Source organism: Metopolophium dirhodum, chromosome 2, assembly GCF_019925205.1.
Source record: "Metopolophium dirhodum isolate CAU chromosome 2, ASM1992520v1, whole genome shotgun sequence".
Lineage (NCBI taxonomy): Eukaryota > Metazoa > Arthropoda > Insecta > Hemiptera > Aphididae > Metopolophium > Metopolophium dirhodum.
The window spans coordinates 5,969,621-5,996,327 of NC_083561.1; the positions used below are offsets into that span (position 1 = coordinate 5,969,621).

The following is a 26,707-nucleotide window of genomic DNA, read 5'->3' on the forward strand; positions in this document are numbered from 1 at the left end:
TCCAAACGATTTACGTTGTGTCTATAGTCTATTCTAGGGTGCACTGATTATTAGTATATATGAAGGCGTGTAATATATTATAATCGAACACATCGACAACCGACAGTTTGTTTAAGAGTACTACGACTACCTATATATATTTATTTTCAAAATCTAGTGGACGGCGTTTAAACAAAATATAAAATTACGGAAGAATACGACTGTTATGTTATTATTACCGTGTTATTGCAAAACGAATCTTGGAAGATTTTTCTGTTGATATTATTCAATAGAAACTATGTTTTGGCATTGTAAAAATGTATAATTGTTCCCAATAAAAATAAATGCAAAGAATAATTATATTATAGTTAAGAAAACTTCTAATGTCATGACTCATAACTCGTGAGTAAACATTATAAGTATAAATGCATAATTCTTTTTGATATTAATTCCCAAACCAATTGTTTTGACATATAGTCTGGGAATCATATTCTTATATATCATGTAAATTAAAACAATAGTTCCTTTATGTAGAATAATCTAACTAATATAGTTACACTCTATTATAAAATGGTTTATTCATTCATGTTTATAAATAATCATTAAATTACAATATTACACTCAGATTTTAATAATATTAGGGATTAAAAATAATTGATGTCATAAAAAACACTATAATATTTATACTTCAATCCTTAAATTTTAGATAATCAAATGACAAGTATTAAAACCAAATATGTATATGGAATTCTAAAATTAAAATAATTTATTTTAGTATAATACACAATAATTTTAAACAGGAACATGTCATCCTATCTTTCCCATTTAATGAATGTTCCCGATTAAAAACTCTTTGTATATCACTGTTAATAACTTTACCCACTAAGTTAGTAAACTTTACGATACGTTCTAAATACGTCAAGCAATTAATACAAATTAATAGTGTGATACATCAATAAAATAACATTTCTAAAATGTTGTAATTTAAGATTTAACTATTATTTTCAGATTAATTGTCTATAAAATATGCTTAATTATAAGTATATCCCATATTTTGTGGTACATTGTAGTTATAGAAACTATTATCTATTACTACTACCCCTACTACCCCTACTATCTATTACCCCTTACTTTAACACAATCAATAAATCATCCAATACAGGTCATATATAGCTATAATAACAGTAACTTTAAAAATTATGAATATGAAATGGAGTCAGAAAAATAACTTTTGTTACATACATTAAATAATAATAATTATAATAAAAATAATGTTTTAAAAAATCACTATTTTGTTATGACTTCAAATTAAAAAAACAATTGTTTCTAAAAACATTAATACTTAACAAGAAATCGAATATTTACCATTCAAATAACAACACCGTATACATTAAATTAAATTAAACTTGCGCGTTATCCTAATAAATTATGTTTAATTTATTTTTAGGACACATTATACTAGGTTATTTTAATAAAAATTAATTTTTAATTAAAATTACTTAACTAAGATTTTAAACTATTATAGTCAAATGATTTAGTTTCTTTTACCTTAATATGATTGTAAGTTTGTAACAATTAATTATAAAAACCGTAATGGAAAGCATTTCTTGTCATACGATTTTATGCATTTAATAAAAAATAAACGAAGGGGGTAGTTAATCGTGTGAAAAAAACAACAGTGAACAGAACATGATCGATAATGTCCCTTCAGAGACGTGAAACTAAAAAGCAAGAGCGCATTGTACGTATACTCTACATTCGTGATTCGTATTGAATGTAGTTTTTTAGTTTAGTCGTGATTTATGACCTCGAAGAACTTCTGTAAAAAATGTTTCCGTCGAATACCCTTTAAATTATCAGTCGTTCTGTTTTCAACTTATATTCAACAATATCCATTTTAATTTCAAAGAAAAATTTCACCTGGAAAAACGACCATTATTATTATTATATTATACCAATGGCTGTATATAAAAACAAATAAACGATATATGTTCAAAAAATTATGTTTTGTTTAAAAATACGTTTTCGTAAATGCTTTTTATAATATATTTGGTAATAGATAATATTAAATAATTCACGTATTAGTCTGTTATTGTCATATATAATATGAAGTATAAATAATATTATACAGTTTATTAAAGTTATTACTATTATACCTACTAAAAAATGTAAATAGGTATCTAGTTGTTTCATATTTAGTTGATATTGATTTTTGATAATTTACCACATTTAATTTTCTACGTATATTTTAAAAGTACCGATGAATGTATGTTTGTAAAAAACATATTATGTGTATAAAATATTATAAACATAGATAAAATTAATTTGCTTATGAGTTATGATTAATCTATGTTCAATACATTTTCAAAAAGTATGTATAATTTTTTATTGTTTTTATCTAGTACATTTTGTTTTTATTTTTTTTTACTATTAGATATTAATTAATATTTACATTTTAAACTAAATTCGTTTTAAAAAAAATGTAACATTTTATCGTTTTGTCATGATATATAAAATAACTAGCAATAATTATGTTACGATTTTAATGGAATAATAAATTACCTTTCAAAATAATAAACCTACAGAATAACAAAATTATTTTTACAAAAATAAGTAGATACTAAATACAAACAAACCATACTTTCTGTACAGTTAATATTAAATCGATTTTTTTAACATTGCAAAATCTACATATCTAAAAAGGAATGAATTAGGTAGGTAGTAGGTACAGTTAAGTACATTATGTTTGTAAGAAGATAAAAATAATATAATTTATTAATTGAATGTTTAATATTTAAACTTATTTCAGTGAAACGTGTTAAAACTAAATTGATAAATAATAATGATCGAATTATAAATATAAACTATTTGATCCTCAAATTTGATAACACTGAATAAAAAAAATAAAACTATACTTGATAAATTATCGTCATTTATTACTAACTGTATTATATTTCCTAAAATAAAGTATTTACTTTATTTTTCACGAAAGTAAATGATTAAGAGGGGAAACTTTTCAAGTGCCACAGTCATATTTTTTTTTTAATTATCTTTTTATCTTCGCGTTTTTTCTCAACATTTTTTCTTTTTTAAGCGGTTGGTCTCTTTTTGTGGAATCTAATCTAATCTATCATCTTTATAAATATTTCCATCAGTCACCAGTACTATATGGCATTATCCCAATGTAATATATTTACATATTAAATTGTCATTGTTGTAATCATCCAACTCGTATTTATACTAAAACATTTTATGCCTAGAACGCAATTTAAAAAATACTTAACTTTGAAAAAGTACTTTTTCATGTATAAAACTCAAATTGTTTATTAATTAATATTTATGTCGTTAACGATCACATTTTTTTTCTATATAAGGAATTTTACAAATTGATATACATAGTGACTTGTGCCGAAGAAAAATAATTAAAATAATACAATGTTCACTATAATGTGTTATGGATAATAGTAATTAGTAAGTAAATTTCTTTATTTTATTAAATTATTAATTTTAAAAAATTTTAATGACAAGAGCTTTTCCGCCACTTTTAATTATGATATTAACAACAACATAATTTAATAAAGAATTAATATTACCCGTTTTTATTGTAAAATATATGTAAAAAAAGTTAAGGAATACAGCATTTAATTAAATACTGTTTTATTTTGTAATATATCAACGTAGTCATACATATTATAGGTACTGTGATAATATGATACTATGACAAAGCTTTTCAGAATCTATATATAACTTTGTATTATACCCAATTATTCCAAATACAGAAATTAAAACAATAACTACACAATGCATAGACTCTAGTAGGTTTTATTATCATTAAAGTTTTTAGCAGATTATATAAACTTTACCTACAATGAATCGTACTATAAGTTGTTAATATTTTAGTCCATGACTGTAATAAATAAAAGTATGTTCCCGTCTTCCTGACGTTTTTGCGTAACTTTAATCAGGAACGTATTTAGGCACAAGCCCTATAGGCTGGGGCCTCGAGTATTAAGATTTTGGGATGGGCAGATTTGGAAAATATGGAAAAAACATTTTTTGTATAATGTATACCTAAATTTTAATATTTTTAAATAGTATTTAAAATCTTTGAACAAATAAATTAAAAGTAGTTCTCCTCTTTGTATAAATATTAAATATACCAAATATGTAAATTAATATGAGAAGATTCTCTAATGGATGTGTAGCCTAATATAGATAGGGTACAAAGAATATAATAATATGTTTGAACACCAATTTCTAACTGTACGATTAGACGTTATTTGTCTTGTCTCAAACGAATAAAAAATTATTTACGGTCGACTATGTGTACCATACAACTCAATTGTATGGCATTACTGAGTATTGAAGAGAATTTTTTGTCTCCCTATGAGAGGCTATAATATAATCACGATGGTGATGGTTTAATTGATGCATATTACAGTGTGGACAAATTATAGTATACATGAATAATTATAGTATAGGTAAAACATTTATAAATTACAAAAATATGTTAAGTATAATTTAGTATTAATTAATAATATTTATTTTTTTTAAATAAATGTTACTAATACTTTGTATGAAAATTACATATCATCTATAATTTTCTATAGGTAATATTTTAAAAATAAAGGTAATGGAAATATTATTTAAAATAATATATTGCGATACCTCTTGTTACACAATATTTCACTAACTCAGTATCGTTTTTAAATACAAACGGGAAAATATTAGATTTTTAAATATTCACAGCCAAGAGTTTCTCATGTCATAAACAGCTACCATATATAACATTTTAGAAACCTTCAGACAGTAAAAAAACTTATAAATGTTTTCCATAATGACAAAAACCAATTTTTATTTGTTATTAATATTTGTTTGTTTTTTTAAGTTTTAATAAGTAATAACACAAACAAGTAATCTACCAAGCTGATGAAAAGTCTTACAACGCAAATGGTAATGTGCTATTGTAACTTGTAAATTTAAACGATTGAGGTGTTATCAAAGGGTCATATTCAACTAACGACAAGATGATGTACTCATACAGTCATACATGTACAGATTTCAATAAAAATATTCAAAAACTATTAAAAGCTGGTAATGTATTAATCCAAAAAAACGTAGTATTTATCTGTGTCCTCTAGGTACCTATAGGTACCTACTTGATAAATCAGTAAATATATTCAACAACTAATGCAATAAGACGTTATAGCATTGAATTACAAATATAAAAGCACATCTGAAATAAAACTATAGAAAATGTAGACAAAAAATTATTAACAAAATAGTACTCAACTCGCTTCGCTTACCTCGGATATTGGTGTTTTTAATAAGAAAATTCTAAATCTTATACCTATAATATTTGTAATATAATTTTTAACAAAGCTTGATTTTATCTAGAACGGTCAAGATCTTTTATAAAAGCTGAATGTATTAGATTTTTCCTTTGTATCGAATTAATTTTAAAGTACCAATACTGTTCCACAATTTTAAACTATTCAAAGTAGCGTACGAGAAAAATATTCTAGTATAATCCACCGTTATAATTACTATCTAACTTTTACTGCCCCATAAATTGTTTTCCAAATATTTATATTTTTAATGAGTTATTATGTATAAATATTATAGTATAATAGGTATAATAATCAGTAAAATTATAAAATCAATTTTATTTAAGAGCTATTTTTTCTACCTCAATCAATAAAAAAAAATATGCAAATAATTTAATCTAACTGACATGATCTTTCCTGCGAATGTACAGTATCACAATATAGTGTTTTACGTATTAAAATGTTTATAATAATCATCCAATTACCGTCAAACCAGAAAATTATGCACAGATATATTGTCATTATTTTATATCCAAAATACAAACATTCAACATAGGAAAATATTCTCTGAGAAATAGTATACAAATTTTTCAGTTTTTACGACAATTACATTTAAATTAAACTGTACGCTTTAATAACAGGTGTAAAAGTATATGAGTAGACGTGTGGTGAACTAAATACAATACCTAACCAAATGACGTAATATTATTTCATGTTTATAATAATTGAATAATGTGTTTCGTTTTAAATTCAGACATTTAAGGGGTTAAAATAATGTCAACAATTATTGAAGTTAAATCGGTGTCTATTATAGTAGTATGTAATAACCTGCACCCTCAGGTATACAGTAAAATCATTTACTTTATTGATATTTCAAGTAGTTTAAATGGTTTTGACAATTTAACTAAAAACAAAATATGAACTGAATAATACCTCTAATAATAATTACCTATGTAATTAAACTTGCAATGTAAAGCTTAACCATATTATAGCAATATCTATCAATAATGGGACAATTATGAAAAAGTATAATATCGATGATGTATCTCTCTATACCGTATCGACATGATTGTTATTTAATTTTATTATAATGTACATTTATAAAAGCTATGTTGGGTATAATTAATTGTGGCACGGTGCTACCGGTTTTTGGTGGAGGGGAAGCATTTATGGAGTACACCTATACATAACGGAAATGGGTGCGTGGAAGGATAGCGATGGGAGAGTATAACGAACAAGTGGTGAGACGGTGGCGAGTAGAGCCGTGGAGGACGATGGGTGGTGCGTGAGTAAGGAGCAGAGTAGTAGACGACTGTGGGGCGTGTGTGGGTCGGCGGACTTTGGCACGGAGGACTGGTGCGGGGTATCGGTTGGGCCGGGAAGGGGTGTGGGAATCGTCTACGGGGTACGTGTACCTTTTGAGACACCGCTGCGCTGGATCATTCAGATAGGATTGTCAACTGATTTCAGGTACATGACTTGCCGCGTACGTGGTACACACGGCCTGTACGCGATGCCGTCGCGTGGTCCGGCCGCACTCCATTCGCCGAACACGCCGACGTTCCCGCCGGTGCTACTGGTGCTGGTGCAGGCGCGATTGATACCGGTGCTAGTGCTGTTGATGCCCGGTGACCAGCCGAATGGCATCATCGACGTCCGGCTATAACACCCGGACAGAACTTTTGACTTCCGCCGTTCGATCTCTGATATACGATGTTCGTCTCCTTCTTTTTACGGCCGACCCCTTCACCGGTCGCGATCCTATTAGCGTCGCGTTGCGCCCACTACGGCGACGGTGACGGTACACCACAAAAATCGCTTGCCAACCGCATCATAATACTACAACAGTAATAAAAACAATAACAAACGGAAGACGAACGATTCCGGCGATATACCTTCGTGCACAACGGTTCACGACACTATATTATTATTATTATTATATTATCGTTAAAAATAGCGCCACACGGCTACGCGCGCGCGCAAAAACAACGAAACATATTATTATTGTATTATAATATTATTATGTCGTCTTCTATATATGTCTGCACTCGGCAATAATATTATAATATTAGTTAGTATCACATACCACGACGGCGTTAAATAAGTAACGATGACTTAATGGTAATTATCGCACGCGATATAATAGAACGGTACACTGCTGCATCGACGGCATAATAATAATAACAATAATAACGTGTGTAGAGGACGACGAGCCTCGCCAGCCAGCCAGCGCGAGGTAGAGCCCACCGCACGGACCGAGACACTCAAAAAACTGACGACGCGGAGGGCTTACGGGAGTACGCACTACTCCAGTTGACCTGACGCCGCGTGCACACGCACACACATAGACGGCGGATTAGCCCGACTAGAAGGACCCTCCCGCACCCTGCGCGAAAACGGCAACGCGCCCGCGCCCGCACACGCTCACACACGCACGTGCACAAACACACGCACACGCGCTCGCCAACCCGCATTACGACACACACACACACGCACACGCACACCCACACTTACGCGGCCGCGCGCGCGCGCGCTTGTGGACCAAGCGCACGCGCACCCGCGACACACTTCGTGTACTTGCATGGCCCGCGCTCGCGCACATGCACACAAAGACTTGTGGAAACCGGGTCATCCGTAATTCACCAATCAGTGCGGCCAAAACGGCACAGACCCATTACCGTTCCAAACACCTGTAAACATTTACATTTACACGGAGCTGCTATACAATATTTTATGACCCACAACTATATTATCGTCGTCATTCGGCGTGGTATCGACTGTGGTGGTGGGGCCTTATACCTGTGTCACTTTTCTACGCGAGCCCTCATCGAGTTTTATACTATTATTAAAATAATTTTTCGTTTTTATATCATCATAATATTAATATATACGTTGCTGTCTGTCGTCGACGATTCACACACGGGAATCGACGTCGAGTCCTCATAATATTTTCTTCGTCTTGTATAGTTATTATATTATAATGTATAATTTCGTAAAACTGTCCCCACGATATAATGCATTATAATATATAAATATTATATCATTATATTATATACCATACATTACGAACAATACGGATTATGAATATTATATACGTTTCTCGTGTACTGATCTTAAACATGAACACGTTTTGAAAAAGACGTCACTTTTCCTACGGGAAAAAAATAATTTAAACAGTTTTTGACGTTCCGGTAATGTGACATGCAATGTATACAATATGAAATGTACATGAACATAGCGCACGTTGCTAGTTAAACGTGTTGCCGATATTTCCGTTCCTCCTGGCAACCGTGTTCGATGTTTCACGCGTTGCTGTATGCAAACGTATCCACGAATTTTAATACGCAAAAGCGTTTACATAAGTCTCCTCCAATACGGGCAACTATATTATAATATATAAGCAATAACGAGCCGTATACTTTCGCTTCTATAAAGTCAATATTGACTGCAGGCTTCAGCCGTATATTCCTACTTAGCTAAGCCGTCTACTGTTGGAAATACGATACGTGTATATACCCAAGTCATTATTGTAAACGGCTTCCAAATAGTACGACGAGTAAAATGTAATAATGATCATTGATTTTGACGTGTCGTGATTTCGAAAATTCAATCATTCACGACGGTTCTTGTCTTTAAATCGTAGAAAATACCGTTATAAATCCTAACCCTTCCCCCTCCACATATATTGCGGATGACACGGACGAAGATGTATATAAAACCTCTAGCATTTGGCAGTTCGAAAATGTGCTATTTGCTGGGTTCACGCTATCTGGCCGCGAAATCCAACGTGCCGGTCGCCGTTAGCAACCGAAAGCTGTAGCCGATCGAACGATTTTCGTAGCTACGCCCTTGCGCGCTACGCTCTACACCTACCCCCACAGCTGTACAGCGTTCGCTTCCGGCCACCTCCTCTTCCACCCCATCCGGCTGCTGTAACGTCTGAAACCGAAAAAAAATTTATAAAAAAAAATTAAAAACTCCCGAAGTCCATTCGTCGTTTTCTTTTTACCCGTTATTTTTTCACCGGGTAAACGCGAAACGAAACGGCTTAACGGCGCTGGGCGGTTGGACGACGATGTCTGTTGTTGTCAGTTATTGCTGGAAAAACGTATCTGTCCACCGGCAGAGGGTGCTGTTGGACGGCCACAATACTTTCTGCACACGTCGCAATGCATTTATTTAAGTCAATCATCACATACGTTTGTAGTGGTAGTCGTTTATTATCATTTCCCTGGGCGCGCGGTAATTTGTCGTGCCGTCGTCGTTTTTCGCGTCACCGCCACTCGGCCGCGGTCGACAATTGATCCGGACGCCGCGGACGTTACGGCTTCTCTACGACATCGGTACGTAACAATAACACGCATAACCACAATAACACACAACAACAACAACAACAACGACGACGACGACGACGACATTATACGGTATACGGTATAATATATAATATGTTATTATTATAATATATTTGATGGCGACGAATCATATATAATACGGGTGCGAACCGAAAATAGTCGTACCCACCTACATATGGCATACCCCACAGACCCTATGACGGCCGCAGCTGTATGATATTATGATATTACCAACAACCGGCGAATGCGCTTAGGAGTAGTAATATTATGGTAACACACATATCACCGTCTCCAACACCGCAAAACTCTGCAGCTATAACGGTATCACGTTTTTATTACCATGCTTAAATATTAAAACCATATTTTAATCTCGTTGTCATAATATTATGTACCTAGCGTACCACCGCTGCGTTATCACACAACAAGTGTGTACCGTGCACGGTACGCGTTCGTTCCGGGCTTATTGATTATCGGACAGGCAGAGCGCACAATTGTGTATACGAAGCGACAATCGAACACTCGAACTCTGTGATATTATTATAGTTTATAATATTTTATGAATATGTCTGTATTATAATATTAAGACGCGCGAACAACTTTTTCTCGTTAATAATGTTACAGAGCGGTGATAATATCAACGACTATAATATTATTATTATTCACCGCTGTCCGATCCTACGATTGTCGACTATACCTTTCCGTTTAATAATATGAATATTATAGTAAATTTGGTATTTTTGTGACGTCGTCGGTGCGGGTCGCCGACTAACTCGTTACACGGCGTTTGGGCAGGCAATTGTGCTACATCGATGCATAGGTGGCCTGCAAACAAATACTCATGTTGATAATAATATAAAAATTATATGATATTACATTAATTATTATAATAATAATAGTATTATATTTTGTTATATTTGGTTTCAACATTTATATTAAATATGCTTGCAACATATTGCGTCGTTGGTCTTGGGTAAGCTGCATATCCGTAGATAACTGCGAGTCAAATGCATTTAAAAAACAAAAATGTTTCAAGTTTAAAAAATTCCACTGCGTAGTATAACTAGTGTAATATATTATTTGCGATATGAATAATTATTATATGACATATTAGGGGAAACCCCGATTTTTACAAGTATTAATATTAATAATATGTCTTATCACTGTGACACTGTGCCCATGTGCACTTCTATCAGACGTCTTAACTGAATTATTAACTCCCAATAGTATACAGCAATGATCATTAACCAAGCGAGTTCACCACGATTTTTTTAAATTCTGTTTTTTAGAATTTGTATGTAAGGACAATATTTTCAAATGGTACTTAAATTGTATAAACCACTTAAGGAAGGTCTCGTGGTGAAACTAACTTATTTTATCCAAAATATGATAATCACCCATTTATTCTGTATACATAGTTAATCGGATGACTTTTCTGAAAATGTTGGTAATTAATATTACTCTATCAATATTTTAAATGTTTTAAATATTTTAACAATTGCCCGAGTATATAGTAATTACCAGATCCAATTATAATTGGATAATTTAATTATATTACATATAATTGACATTTTTATTTTTTATAAACCCAGTTTTAATGATATTTTTATAATATTATTATTAGTACATTATAATATATTTTAATAACTCTGAAACTACTCGTTCAAATTTTGATTAAGGTGCATACATTTTTCTTAAAAAAAACCAGTCGCCTAGTGCATAACAGTCAATTGGTTCTCATTAGAAAAAAAGTTCCTATCGCCACAGGACTCTTTAAATGGTATAAAAATCTGAATAATGATAAAACAGTGTTTAAATATTTTTGAAAATTCCAAAAACCAGAATTTGAATAAATTATGTATTACTATAAGAGAAAATTGGGGTGAACGGCATGCTTGCGGAGTCACACTAAATAATACTAGTTCCTATTATATTATATAGTTACAAATCGATCATGGTATTTGTTGACATACGCCGCTCATAATTTCATTCGTAATCATTGTTGTTTCAATTTAATTCCAACGAACTGAAACATTTTTGTATATAATATAATATACTTTAATAAAACGAAACAATTTCCGAATGTGGACATATAATACGTGTCCATCGATGAGGTGAATAAATTATACTACGCATAATTATTAATGTTCAATTAATACTTTATAATTATACAATAAAATTATATTATTTATGAATTGTTATCATTTTACTTTGTTTTATAGTTCCATCACTAAATAAACTACCTAAACAATTTTGTCTGTGTTATTTTTTACACATACAATGTATGACGTAAGTTTTATCTAAAACTGTACACATAAAATTATAAATATATATAAAAAAACAAACGTTGTTTACTCAAGAAATAGCTGAAATTCTGATTCCTGATAACAATATTGTAGCATAGGCGTATAGGTATATAGTAATGGAGTCAACGTGGATAAAAGAGGTACCTACTAAAGAACAACATTAGGTACTATAAAAAGTTTTGGAAAATAATATTCAAAACAATAATACTAAAATTGTTTTAAGTCATACGAATTAATTATTAATAATTATCCATGTGACCATGCGATGTAGTCATGTAGTTTTTATTTATTTATTTAATTTTAATTTTCTGCATAGAAAATACTATAGTACCTAATTGCAGCACTAAAATCAATTAATCACTAATTTACATAAATTTCAAATGTATTCTAGAGAATAGTATATAAGGGTAGTAATTTAAGTTTAACATAAAAATGAACATTTTTATAGAGTTAAATAATTCAACTGAAAATTGAACCGTATGTTAATAAAATATACTCCTAAATTGCAATAACACCACGATGCAAAACGGACGGAATGGAAAGTTAGCTTGATTTATTTAGGTCATCCACGGGATGTAACAGGTGTTTTATACTATTGTAAATTCAATAATTAATCTTAATGTGAAAGTTATAAGATATATGTGTCAGCTATTCAAAAAGATCGGCTGTCCATAAATTATTAGGTGGATATCATAATCGTATTAATATAATATAATCTATTAATTTTTTTAATAATTATTTAAATTAATTTATAATTTTATTCTCAGATTGTAAGAAGTGTAAAAGTTAACACGTTTATGACCGTACTGCGTCAAAGTATATAGCTCTATACAGTCATTAACTATACAGATACAAAAAAAAATATGTACTTAGATATAATATACCTATTAATAATTAATGTTTCAAATATTTGAATTTAAGGTGACGCGTGCACCGTACAACGATCCCGGTGGTGGAATTAGATGGTAGGCAAGCCGCAATGGCAGATGTGCAAATGGATATTTACGAGGACATGTTCAAAGAGATTACGAAAAAAATTTACGGACAAGACACATCGTCGTCAGAGGACAGGCAGTTTGCTGGCCAAGACGCGTACAAAATGGTAGAAGAGGGCCTGAGTATGATCGACAACGATGAGGCCGAGTCGTTCGGCGAACCATCGCAGCCCGAGGACGACCCTTGGATGACCAGTGACGAAACGATCGCGTGGACTACGTCAAAAATCGGCAGCTACAACGTAGACAAGAAACTGTTCAAGTGTCAAGAGTGCGATTCCATGGGCCTTCTGTCTAGTGTGGCCGAACACTGGCTGGGCACTCACGCTGACGTCAAGGTGTTCCAGTGTCCGCAGTGTCCGTACGCGAGCGCGTACACAAAGTGCATCCGCTTGCACTTGGCCCGACAACATAACGTGGTGGCCGAACACGGGACGCATCAGCAGGCTGGCCGGAAATCGTGGAAGGAGAGCCCGGTACTCGAAGAGGTCACCAGCTACCTGGGCCGGTTGAAAGCGGCGGCAGATAAAGCGATAGCCACCGCCGCCGCAGCCGCAGCGGCCGCTGCCGTAGCAGCATCCGCCGAATCGGAAGCCGCCGACGACGAAATGCGACTGAACGCGGCCGACACGGAAACGCAGACCGCTCAGAAGCGGTTTAACTGTGCCCACTGTCCGTACGCCACCGATCGGCGGGACCTGTACACCAGACACGAAAACATACACAAAGAAGACAAACCGTTCCAGTGCGACATATGTCAGAAGCAGTTCAACCGGGCAGACCACGTCAAGAAACACTACACGCGCATGCACAGAGAACACGAGTACTGCTTGAGCCGAGTGAAGCGCGACCCTTTCGGTAAGTCTGCAGCCGCGGCCGCGGCTCACCATCAACATCACCTGCAGAGGGTGACGCTGTATTCGGGCGACCCACCACCGCTGGAACCGGAGACGCAAATCATCGTGTCACGGACGATCGACGAACAACCACTGCCCCCGGCACCAATTATTGCAGCTAACAATCCCCTCGTGTTGGACGACCAACAACAACAGCAGCAACAGCAACAGCAACAGCAGACGGTCGTCAACATCGCCGTGGTCAATTTTAACGAACAGACCGGCACGCACACCATACAAATACCGATACCAGCTAACCAGATAAAACCGGTGAGTTGGACTTAGATTTAGATTTTTTATTCGGCGTGTGCAATCATTGTATACCAAAAAACACAAGTTTTATACAAATTGTAAAATTGCCTGTACCACCTTTAAATTTTAATACGTGTACTAACCATTACCCAGTAATATCATGTGTTGAGTTCAGAATATTGTTCTCATACCTGTCTTTTAAGGACACCAAATATCAAGTAATGGGTTCATCTTTTGAGGGGGATATAATTATTATATATTCAAATTTAAATTTTACATGAACGTATAGTTCGTAAAATAAAACATTATACTGAACCAAATAAATTAAAATTTAGCAAACTTTTCTTTGATAAAAATATAATATATAATATAAGCTTATATTAAATTGCTACATTGCTACCTATATATGGGTAAAATATACTTTACATTTAACGTTTTACACAATTTAGTATTCCCAACAGTAAGTACCACTATCATCACTGTACTTGAAAATTTAGTATTTATTATATATTTATTTGATTTATTTAGTATTTAGTACTTAGTATTTTATGTGTAAAAAATGTCTACCCCCCCCCCCCCCCCTCTCCCTAAGACAAACTCCTAATTATTCCACTGATAGGTATTAATTATTTACCTAGTTATTGTATTTATAATGTTTAACTGCCTGAGAAATTGTATAGTAGCCAGTTGGTACCTACCTACCACAAATCGTGTACGACTAAGCCGCTAAATAATGTACTCGTGTTTAACTAGGGCACTATAGGTACAGGTATGCTACGCCGCCATTTTGCGAATGTTATATGTGAATATGAATTTTTCCCCCTTTATTTTATCATTTTATCATTGATAAATGAGTCGCAAAACGGTGGCATAGCATACCCATTATATGTAGAGCCTTAGTTTAACGTATATAATAGTATTTAAATATTACAAGCTATAACAACAAATAACAGCATTATCTTAATTAATAACTACCACCTAACCTAACCACACACGTCATATTGTTCTAGGTGATGTTTGCACCCGATACCATTTTGGCAGTGGACTCGGTGGTGCCGACGAGTACGGTGGCGATGACCAAACCGAAGGGCAAGGGCAGCCGGAAAAACTTCGAGAAACGGTATTGCTGCACGTTTTGCCCGTGGTCGGGCGTCGACAATTGGTGTCTAAAACGGCACCTCAACACCCACATGAAGCCCTACGAGTGCGTATTCTGCGAGTACAAAGCGGCCCGAGCCGAACGGTTGGCTACCCACGTGTTCAAAGTGCACAGCAAACGAATGTGCTGCCGTTGTTCGTACATTGCTCAGGACCAAGACGACTTGTACGTCCATCAGTCCGAAAACAATCAGTGAGTTCCGTTTTCAATATTTCCCGTGAAATGCGCGCGAATGCGTTTAATTTTCACATAATTTATATGATTATATTATTTTAAGCTTTGCACAGATCAGATGTAAAAACCAAAAATTATCAACGTTTCTAAATCGCAATCATTATTTACTGCTAATTATTGTTTCTGATCAGTTGATCTACATCACGTGACGTATTATTAGCACTAAACCACCGTACCTAACTGTCCTAACTACCTACATGAATGGGGGAGTAGATAACACACAAGACAAGACACAGGTTTTTATAGAACATATTAATATATATATATTAATACAGGTATATTTTTTTGATAAACCCCTCGGAATTGGCTGTGTTGGTACGGACGTACGATGCGCATAGTGCATAGGTTTAGGTTATAACGCTAAAACAAATAATTGATATTATTGAATAATGGAATATTATATTATGCATTTGTATTTAATTTTAACATTTTATTTTAATGATTAAAATTAAAAGACTTCTATACCTATGTATGGTTGTTAATAATTAATACAGAAATAAGTTGGGTGTGCATGATAATATAATATTATAATTTATATTATTGTATCCATTGAACATATTGTCTCTGGGGTGGCGGGGTCTAGTTTAATTAACAAGATGCGCTATACGCCTATAGGTAATTATTACTTTCTATAATGCTATGAAAGAAAGGTACATACATACTACGTTTGTGTAGTGCTCAGTAGTCTGCGGTAATAATTACAAAATAACTACACAGTGATTATTATTCTACTATTTACAAGTCGGAAACTCTGCAAAACTAATTAGTAGGTAAGTATAGTATGTAGACATGAACATAGTAGTCAGTATATTATACAATAATGCGACAAAACTATGTAACATTACATTATTACAATTTATACATTCGATATATACGTCTGAAACATTGTTATTAAATTTTACTTACGTAATTACGTCATGTTATTTGTGTTAATATTGTTGTTTTTTTCTTTAGCAAAAGTGTAAGGTCTCGTCGAACCCAGACATCGCCTATCCCGTCGTCGCCTGAACAATCCGAGGAGACTGCAGACAAAAACGACGTAATTGTCGTTTGGCCAATGGCGGGCGTGACGGATTCTCAGAGTTCTATTCAAATATAATGGTTAATTAAATCGATGTGCCAAAACGAATATTATTACCTAATCGTAGTTACAGGGATGAAATAAACTATCGACAGGCATACAATACGCATTAAACCTCAATCGAGATTATTTAGGATAAATACATATAGAAGTCTTGGTGTCTTACAGATATATTTGCATTGATCGTTTTTAAAACGGTACATAATTGATAACAATAATATAACGGCTCTCGTATTAAATTTGAATGACTTTTGGGAGAAAAAGTTCAAAAAATTGTTAGTTATACCCATTCAATTTACTATTTTAATGAATTCCGGCATTCGCATAGAGCATCCCAAATAAACCTACCTAAGTAATGTAATATTATGCTGCGTAGGTATAGGTACTAGGTATATACACAATTATAATTTATAGGTTGGTACCTACTACCCATACTTTTTAATACACCCATTATTATTGCCAATCGCGTCTGGCTTCCGGTTCAACTAGAAGAATAGATGAAAATCAAGGTCCTCGAATTAAATCGGCGTAGACCTCCTAACCTACTAAACCTATCTCGAGTCTTATATTGTAGGCTTATATTATATTATAGCGTATAGGTGTACCCAACTGTTAGTTATTAGGTAGGTACTCATCACTTATTAGTTATTACAATTCACGTACCTACCTAAGACAGTAAAGCGTATTATTAGCACAATTTCGTAATATAGGTATAGGTTAAGATTTATCTTCATTTTTATGGTCGGGGTGCATACGGAAATGTTTTACGATCAAAAAGTAGGTAACACTGTTAAACAGTATAAAAATAATAAATATACCTACAATATATTATGGGTTCTAAACAAAATATAGTTTCTAAGAAGGGATTTCGGTTGAAATCCCCCCCCCCCCCCACTGAATTTGACGATTTACTTAAACCCACCTACAATAATTCTGTGTCCTGAATTCAATGTCCATAACCAAACGGCAAAATAATAAATTTAATTGCCTATATAATTCAGATTATTAATTAGCTAATAAGATATTGTTCCATTAATTTTTATATTTATATTTTATTGTTAAAGATTGTTGTAACATTGGTTGTTAAGCTTACAATGAATCATATTATAATTATAATAGTTACAATTTATATCTATTTTGTTTAAAATTATGTTTTAAAAATTTCTCGCAGGGTCTTTTTTGTCACCATTTTGATATTTAAGGATTCAAACTAATAAACAAATGATTATTGATTTTACATAATTCTTATAAACTTGTCTATTCATAAGTAGGTAGAAAACTACCTAACTAACTACATGTCTTTAATTGTTGAACAGAAATTGTGTAGGTATCTAAAAACATACTGTAATATTATAGATAGTTATATGTACTAAGTAGGTATATATTTAGGTACATGAAATTGCATTATCTAGGTACCTACATGTCTACCTACCTTTTTTGCCAAGGATCTACATTGATTTGATATGCTAAATTTAATATTCAACCATTTTATGTTATGATTTATAAATAATAGGCACGTAACTTGATTCACTCAAAATCTAAATTTGATGAAAATACTAAATAACCAAATTTCTTTTTAAATTTTCATGAATTCACTATTTACAAATTACAAAACCTATTATGTTTGTTAGAATAGATATTATAATTCCTAAGAAATAAATTGTGATTATAGACGGACTATTTAAATTTAATATTATACTACATTAATTATACTTGCACATTTATTATTATTTGATAACAAAATATTTTGTGAATTTCTTTACTTTACTTCTAAAACAGTGGAAATATATCCACCCACTAATCGTTTTTAGAACATGATAAATTACCAACCAGGATGGCTTAACCACCTAAACAGAGGCCTATACATGTACAAGGATTTTTTATAGTAGGTAGTATATATAAATAGACTGTTTTCTGTAATGTTGTACATACCATAAAATGTACACTTGCCTTTTGAAAATGTGAAAGTATTACATTATCCATAACATTAAATTATAAATAAATTATAAGTATAACAAAATGTCAAGTAAATAGAAATAATCAACTTATTATGAAGCAAATTTCTCAATATTTTCTATATCTTCCAATATATATTATTTATTCTTTATATTTTAAAAGATTATCATTGATCAATTTAAATATTTAAGAATCAAGCCGTAAAATAAAGTTTGTAAAATCATTGTATAATTTATATTATATAAACTTAACTTTACTATAACAACTTCCTATTTTTAATTATTTACAACAGACAAAATAATATGTATTAATATATAAAAATATTTTTTTTTTTGTGTAGGATGCATTTATTGTTGATTAAAATATTAAATATATTTCATAACATCAAAAATTTTGAGTTTTAAATAAATCCATCCAATTAATTTAAACATATTTTTAAACAATTCCTATTTGTTAATTTATTGTAATGATAAAATATTTAAATTTTAATTGTATTAATAATTATATATTATGTATTAATAATTGTATTTATGAATTAAATATTAAATGAATAATATATTATTGTTGTGTTGATGAATTTAAATAAATTGTGATGTTATCTAGACAAAGAAATCTATAAATAGTAACATTTATTAATAAATTTAACAAACTAGGAAATAGGAATTATACATTTGTATGATAACATTCAACAAATTATACTATTACCTATTAGTTATAAACTTATATATTTACATTATAATATTTCAATAAACAATTTTCTTAAATCTGAAATATCAGGAAAATATTAACAATTAAAACAAAATTATTATATTTTTGTTAATCATTAAATTAGTTAAATTTAAGAAACTAAAATGAATGATTTTATAAGTTATACACACTACAAATCAATAACACTACATTGAATTAGGTATATGTCATGTAAATGTATATATATAAAAAAAAATAATATTTAGTTTAACTGCAAAGTACTTACTGTCAGAAAAATATAAATTTTCTTTTTTAAAACAAAATTTGATCTTGACTACATGAAAATATTAACAAATAAAAAAAAATGATATACATAGTAAACTTTATCTATACTTTGTTGTCTAATTTATTTTTTAAGACTATCAGGTGATGTACTTGGAAAAAGCGAGTCAGTGTTTAATAAAGAATCAGTTATAACTGGTGTATTTAATACATCATTCCCATATGCTGTATCAAACGACATAGGAGTGTTTGGTATTGTCCAGTCTGCCGAAGCTGTCATCAAATCATTTAGATCATAAGTATTTGGTGATAGACATGACACAATTTGATTGTCTGGTGTAACATTCAACCCATTTTTGACTAAAAATATCAAAGCATAAATCATTAACTGTTAAAACGAAATAAATAGGTATTCAGAATCAGATTAAATTTCATAAGAGTACATATTAATATAAATTGTTATTAGTTATTATATATGTTTTCTAACAGCGAATATTAAATAAGCAACATGGAGAAAGCTAAAAGGACTTAACATCCCCAAAGCCAAACCACAAAATTACACCAAAATATATATAAATACAATGAAATCTCGACAACTTGAATCGGTTAGGGGTAAAAAAAAAATTAGTTATAAACAAAATTGTGTGTACTTATTAAATGCAGGGGCAGATATTCCTTTAAAGTATCAAAAATTTGACTTATAGACTTTGAGTTATCGAGGTTTCACTGTATATTCTATAACTTAAATAAAAAAGCTGAAATCATTACGTACCATCATTAAGTGTCTGTTCTTCTGATGTCATAGGTAAATTTAAATTTGTTGGATCATCATTAATAAACTAAATAAAAATTGAGATCAACTTTTAAAAAAGAACAATAAATAATATAAAAAAATGTTTTACTTACATTAAGAAACATATTTGCATCAAATGTGTACTTGTCATTTAATCCTTTCAACAAACTTTCCAAGTCAGCTTGAACCAAATCAATTTGTTTGGAAACAGACTCCCTGAAAAAAAAAAAATATATAGAACATGTATATTTTTATTATTTTTTTTCAGACCTGCAGCGAAAGTTTAATTTCCGATGCAGGTTAAAGGGTTGGAAAATGGCATTTTTCCATCCAACAAAACAGTTATGTTTCTGTCCAAATCAGATGAATAACATGAATGACAAATGTATCTCATAGGTTTTATTAATATATAAAATACTAGCCGGTAGGTGGGTTACTCTTATGCAATTACAGTTTGGTGACTTTAGATCCCGAGGATGGTAAGAACAGTTTGTTATAACCTCAATGTGGATAGACGAATGACTCATTATCAAACATATTACTTTAAATTAGAAACTTTTAAATAAACTTCTTTAATATTATTAATTCAAAACAATTTATTTAAATGATTTTTCATCCCTATAAATAAAGATTTACTAAAATATAATTTATATTTTAGACACTATTTATCATTTCCCAAAACACAAATAATAACCAGGTAAGCAACATCATACTTTTGCATAACATTATTAAGGAAATTTGGTGATTCAGAACTGCTCCCGTCACACATATTAACTTGCCTAGGTTCTGGATTAGCAAGCTGCATATTATCACAATTAGAAGTTATTTCATTATTCCATAAATCATCATTGTTAGAAATTGTCCTAAAAAAAATATATATATATATTAATAAACTAAATAATAAAATATAAAAAATGTGCAACTAAATATTTCAGTATGCCCTATATTAAAATTGTATTATCCAAAATAATTAATTAATTAATAACAAAAAAAGTATGACCAGTATGATCAGATGAAATACCTAAAATGTGTCTTACAAATTTACAAATACATAAAATGAAATTTCAATAGTTAAAATACACAATTTAATTTACAAAATTGAGGATATAAAAATCATATCATTGGACTGCATTAGCATATATTTATATGCATTTTTGTTTTGACTGTTATATTGATAACAGTAAAAATAATAAAAAAAGGAATATAAAAAAGTTCCAAGAAAAGTCAAATAAAAAAAGTATTCATAAATGAATTCTACAACTTAAAACTTGAAATTTTAACTTAAATACATAAATATAAACAATTAGTAAAAAGCATACTAAAAAAAAGATAGGTATTCCAAAAAAAATATGTCAGACCCTAGTTACTATTAGTATCTTACTAGTATACTATCACAAAATAACTAATAATAATTATATATTTTAAGATTTACACTTACACTTCAGGCTCAATGAAATCCATGTCGGGAATAGAAATTACCGGTGGATCATTTCCCATTGGCTCCACTTTAATGATATATGGTACTGATGAAGGCGCAGGTTTGAGGGTTTGAACATTGTCAGCAAGAGTTGTCTTTTTTTTCTTCGAAGGGTTAATGTCTTTTTTTGTTCTTTTTTTAGAATTAGAAGTTTTATTACTGGTTGTAGTTGTTTTTGTTACTGGGTTAGGCGAAGAAACAGTAACAATAGTTGTTTTTGGTTCTAATAATTCTTCAGTAGGAGATACTGACACTTCTCTGATTAAGTCATCTAATGGTGAGTTTAATATAATGTCATTCGGTGCAAATATCTCTTCAATTGTTGAACCACCAGGACTACTTAACATTTGTGAGACACTGCTAGGACTAAGTACCACACCTTCTGACTCTACTGCATCACTATAAGAAACAAAATAATAATAAGTACTATATATATTTATACAAATTTTATTTTAATAATAACTTGAAAAAAATTACTTAAAAATTCCTCCATGAACTCTGCCATCTTCATTAGAATTCAGAATATCAGCAGCATCTAATTCATGAATTACAGGTCCTGATGACGTAGATGGTTTATATTTTGGATTCTTTTCAATAATGAAATATATATTTTATAAATAATTGTACAAGACTTTTAATTTATGAATGAAAAAAAACAGAAACTTACAGTAAATGTTTCTCCGGAATTTGCTTTTTCTGATGCCTTATGATGCATAATAGGAAGAACATACCTAACATTGTTTTTTACTTCTCGGCACAATGTATTATTGGTACTAGGTTGTCTTAAGGTAACTAAAAATTGGATTAGCTGCAATTCAAAATATTTATAATTAAAATTCAAAGAATAAAAAATCATTTTTATATACAAATAGCAATAATAATTGCTATTAAGTTTCAATAAAATATGAGATGAATTAAGAAATCATTATAATATATTTAAAGTATAACTATTTACATTATTTTTTATATTAATTTTAACATTATATATTAAGTAAAATGCAATTATCTTGATACAGTTTTCAAAAAATTAATAAATCCAAACTATATTTTAATAATTCAATCAAAACACAACATATACACTGATATTAATCTTATAATATATAATATATACATATATATATGACCAACACACTACATTTTTAATTTTGAAATTAAAATACTAACAATACAATAATGAAAAAAACTATCTCATTTTATTTTAACTTTTAGAGCCTTACGACTAGAATAAGTCATGGTTGGCACCAGATAATAGATTGATGATAGAATTGCCTTTAACCCATTTTATACATCATAAATTGTTCCCAAATTAGTTTCTTAATTCTACTGGCTGTATTAGTGAAAAATATAATAGATTTTAACTGCTTAACATCAAAAGATATGGATGGCAATGACATTAATTAAAAATATTAAGTGAAGAATTAAAATAAATGGAAACTTGATTATTATAGAACATCTATTTATAAGAAAATCTACATAACATTAACTAAAAAATATATTCCCAAATTATTTATAGCTTGAGCATACTAGTTGTTAAAAGAAAATTAAAACATATACAGTGGAACTTCTAAATACCGTCACTCTTGATCACTTAAATTTTGTTGATAGTTTGGAGATATCTGCTATTTAGAGGGTTTAGTTGGTAGACATTTAAAAAGGAACAATTCTTATAGTCTGCATATATGTAGAATTTGTGTAGTTATACATCGCATTTTTTTGCTCTACTCCATTGAAAGGTTAAAATACACCATTACTAAATATTATCTAATCTTAAAAGTTTAAAATCTTTTAGTATACGTAGGTACAATAAAATTACTAATATAATATAACTATTTATGTTATTCAATTCAAACCTGGTTGAGAATTCTTTGTTGTTTCATGTGCTTTTGTCGAATAACTGCTAATTCACGCCACAAACACTCGTTTTCATGTTTCATAGCAGTGAATTTGGAATCAAGCATCTTATTTTTGTCTTTAACTGAGTTCACTTCTTTTATCAATGTACTTATTGTTTCAATTGAATCAATGTCGGTTTTTAAGCCTTGATGCTATTTAAGTCATTAGTAAAAATATTAATATATTTAACATTCTATATTCATAAGTCATAAACTCATAGCCATATTTACTCACCAATTTTTCCCCTCTCTTTTGTTTAATTGATAACAATAAACAAGGATGTTCCTTCATAAAATATGGATGAGCATATTCACAAGATGTTCCGTGATTAGATGTGTGATCAACATCAGATATTCTTTTACTAAAACCATCTAAAATATAAGATTAATAAAAAATATAGGTACTCGTCCAATATGCTATCTACTGTAAATATTTTATCTACCATAATTTTATGATAGTTTAATAAGACATCTATAGTAAATATTGTACCATAATATACTTTATAATTTTGTAATTAAGATTAAGCATGAAAGGATTTAGATGAAGCCTTGTTCTAAGATATATGTTAAATATAATTGTGGAAGATAATAATATCTTGGAGATCGCAAACCTGAGGAAAAGTCTGATGATGATGAAGGTAGTTCAGATGAAGACTGTGTAATAAATAATTTAAATTATGAACAAATTCAAGAGCCATAGATTTTTGGTTTGTGATGTAAGCATGATTGCATTTTAGAGACATATTTCTAAAGTTCAAAGGCAAAATCGAAATACCTTACTGCCAATTATATTAAATGAAATTTAACAAGGTACTACTATATATTCCTATAAAATATATTTTCTATTCTACTTTAAATGAACATGGGTTTATCCATAAAACAGTTAATCATTCGGAAAATTTCACTGACCCAAAAACTGGTGCTGAGACACAAACTATAGAAACTATATACTATTATATTTTAGAGTATGAGTAGTACAAAAAATGCCTATTGTTCTTCGCATTGATAGAAATTCGGAAATAAATTATTTAAGATAGCTTGTCATAATTATTAAGTCACAGGAAAATCCAAAAAAACTATTCAAGTTGTTAAAGTTGCGGTAGCAATCTGTATAATTAATGCGCGGAAGGTACCACGCTCTTAGGTATGTCACTTTATTATTTCAACAACCATCCAGCTTGCATGTTCAGATTAACACAATAAAGCCATTTTTTGGCTGATCATTAGAAATAAAAGCTGCTGAAAACCGATTTAATCAGTGGGTATGGTCTGACCGAACTGGTTAATAATGGATCGGCACCCAAAGTTACTCTTAAATGAAACAGTATGTAAGTGTAGGTAACTAATTAAGAAAATAATAAATATTTGAATTTAAACTTAACATTTAAATAGAAGTTTATTATTATTCTAGCCTATTGTTTGGATAGGTATAATCCAAGTTCAAATTTATTATATAAATATAATTCTTGACATTAATCAATACAATAAGAGGATATTATATCTACATAATATGTTCTTCCTCAGTTAATTGGCCAATCATTAAACTAACTGGTAAGAATATTATCCAGGGCCCTACATAGGCTTTTTCCTTTTTTCATATTTTCAAGTAAGTTTATTAGTATTTTAAAATTTTTCAGGTACAATGTAGATACTCTTAACATTTGAAATTATTTTTAAAATAAATTTAAATTAGTAGGTAATCTGCTTAAAATAGTAACTAAATGAAAATTCATTATTAATGTTAGCATTACCAACAGACTTTATATAAAATGTATTTCACTTCAAAGATATTGGGTATTTAGGTATTTATAATAACAATGATAAATTAACTTACATATGTGTAACTGGCGTACAAAACTCATAAAGTTATTATGCTTGAAATATCTTGGAAGGACCTTACAGAATTCTACAGGATTGTTTATGATAAAACTGTCACCATCCTAAAAAATAAAATAATATTTAGGTACTTAAATGTTTTAATATAGGGACATATTAACAGCAGAGATAACCTATTGTAAGGGAATCAGTGGCGTGAAGAAGGACTTTATATGAGGCACGTTCCTTAGTTTAAAGGGTGGTGGGTGTCCTGGGGACCAGGGTCATTTTACATATAATAAATAATTTATTAAGTGCACATCAAGACTAAGCCAATCTTTCTCAGTTATCATTTGCGTAAACATGTAATTACTAAAATAAGTATTTATAATTACTAATATAAATGATTGTGCCTCATAAGTTAATGAAGTTCGCCATGCCACTGAAGGGAATAATAAGTTATATAATACTTATAAATAATTTAGAAAAATAAATAAAAATATGGAAATTTACCTCGCTCCATGTAATCACATTATCGGTTTCTTTACTGCAGACCAATGTCCAAAGTTTTCTCAAAAATAAAGAAATCCTTTGGTCGTTCACGGGATTGTCGTCTGGCATCATTTCTCTTACGGCGAACTGAGTAAGTACCAATATATCAATTATAAAAAACGATCGGAGTATTGGACATAACCAATATCGTCATATCGATCTTTCAAATAAATACCAACGAAATATATAAAATAATTATATAACAACTATTAGGTACCTATTACTTTAAGACAGTTTAAGTTCCGTATTTCTGTAAGTCGTAACATAAATTTATTATTGAAATAATTGATATTAGCTTTTACTTATTAAATGATAACAAAAAGTAAAAACAGTGTAGTACTCGGTCCATAGATAAAGCTTTGGTACCATCAAAGAAGCGAAACTCATATACTCGATCAGCTGATTGGGTTCCCGCGGCCCTCGCACTAACCTGTGGTAGCGACCTATTCCAAATACTATAAATTATATACCTATAATTATTGGCTATTTAGTATTTGGTCATTCGTTTGTTTACCCCAGTCACTTTTACAGGGTTGAATGGTTGATAATTGATATCAAAAAGATAGTACGACACAACAAATAACACGTAAACAAAGTTAATTTATAAATCCAAACGTATTGACGTTAACTTTGAATGTTGAATGATCATTTGTCAATTATAGTTGCATTGTTGCC

General features: G+C 30.5%; 3 protein-coding genes across 12 annotated transcripts in view; 1 reads left to right on the top strand and 2 right to left on the bottom strand.

Moving 5' to 3' along the window:
* LOC132938421 (regulator of G-protein signaling 17) overlaps nucleotides 1-7,662 on the bottom strand; it is a 29,348-nt gene extending 21,686 nt beyond the window's left edge. For 3 of the 5 annotated variants that reach the window (XM_061005248.1, XM_061005247.1, XM_061005246.1), the window contains exon 1: nucleotides 6,722-7,661. The gene's annotated coding sequence lies outside the window, so the exon portion shown is untranslated. Of the gene's footprint in view, nucleotides 1-6,721 lie in introns of all 5 variants that reach the window. The other 2 variants (XM_061005245.1, XM_061005244.1) reach the window with 2 other exon arrangements.
* Nucleotides 7,663-9,202: 1,540 nt separating this feature from the next.
* On the top strand, nucleotides 9,203-18,963 carry LOC132939367 (protein charlatan). Of its 4 annotated transcripts, none has more exons than XM_061006486.1 (4): nucleotides 9,203-9,737; nucleotides 12,883-14,122; nucleotides 15,115-15,455; nucleotides 16,452-18,962. In XM_061006486.1, the coding sequence occupies exons 2-4, from the start codon at nucleotides 12,941-12,943 to the stop codon at nucleotides 16,594-16,596; spliced, it is 1,668 nt and encodes a 555-aa protein (XP_060862469.1). In that variant the 5' UTR covers nucleotides 9,203-9,737; nucleotides 12,883-12,940; the 3' UTR covers nucleotides 16,597-18,962. The 4 variants fall into 4 exon arrangements, with proteins under 4 accessions (XP_060862469.1, XP_060862467.1, XP_060862468.1 ...); XM_061006484.1 differs by having other exon boundaries at nucleotides 9,203-9,730; XM_061006485.1 differs by having other exon boundaries at nucleotides 9,203-9,649.
* A 135-nt stretch (nucleotides 18,964-19,098) lies between these two features.
* On the bottom strand, nucleotides 19,099-26,418 carry LOC132939366 (heat shock factor protein). Of its 3 annotated transcripts, none has more exons than XM_061006482.1 (11): nucleotides 25,994-26,416; nucleotides 25,500-25,605; nucleotides 23,901-24,037; nucleotides 23,624-23,818; nucleotides 22,441-22,581; nucleotides 22,251-22,360; nucleotides 21,735-22,172; nucleotides 21,010-21,159; nucleotides 20,410-20,512; nucleotides 20,276-20,342; nucleotides 19,099-19,863 (listed from the first exon to the last, which is right to left on the bottom strand). In XM_061006482.1, exons 1-11 carry the CDS (start codon nucleotides 26,102-26,104, stop codon nucleotides 19,628-19,630), a joined length of 1,794 nt encoding a protein of 597 aa, XP_060862465.1. In that variant the 5' UTR covers nucleotides 26,105-26,416; the 3' UTR covers nucleotides 19,099-19,627. The 3 variants fall into 3 exon arrangements, 2 of the variants coding, with proteins under 2 accessions (XP_060862465.1, XP_060862466.1); XM_061006483.1 differs by having other exon boundaries at nucleotides 21,076-21,159; nucleotides 25,994-26,415; XR_009663971.1 differs by lacking the exon at nucleotides 19,099-19,863 and adding an exon at nucleotides 20,567-20,646 and having other exon boundaries at nucleotides 20,316-20,342; nucleotides 25,994-26,418.
* Between the last annotated feature and the right edge of the window lie 289 nt (nucleotides 26,419-26,707).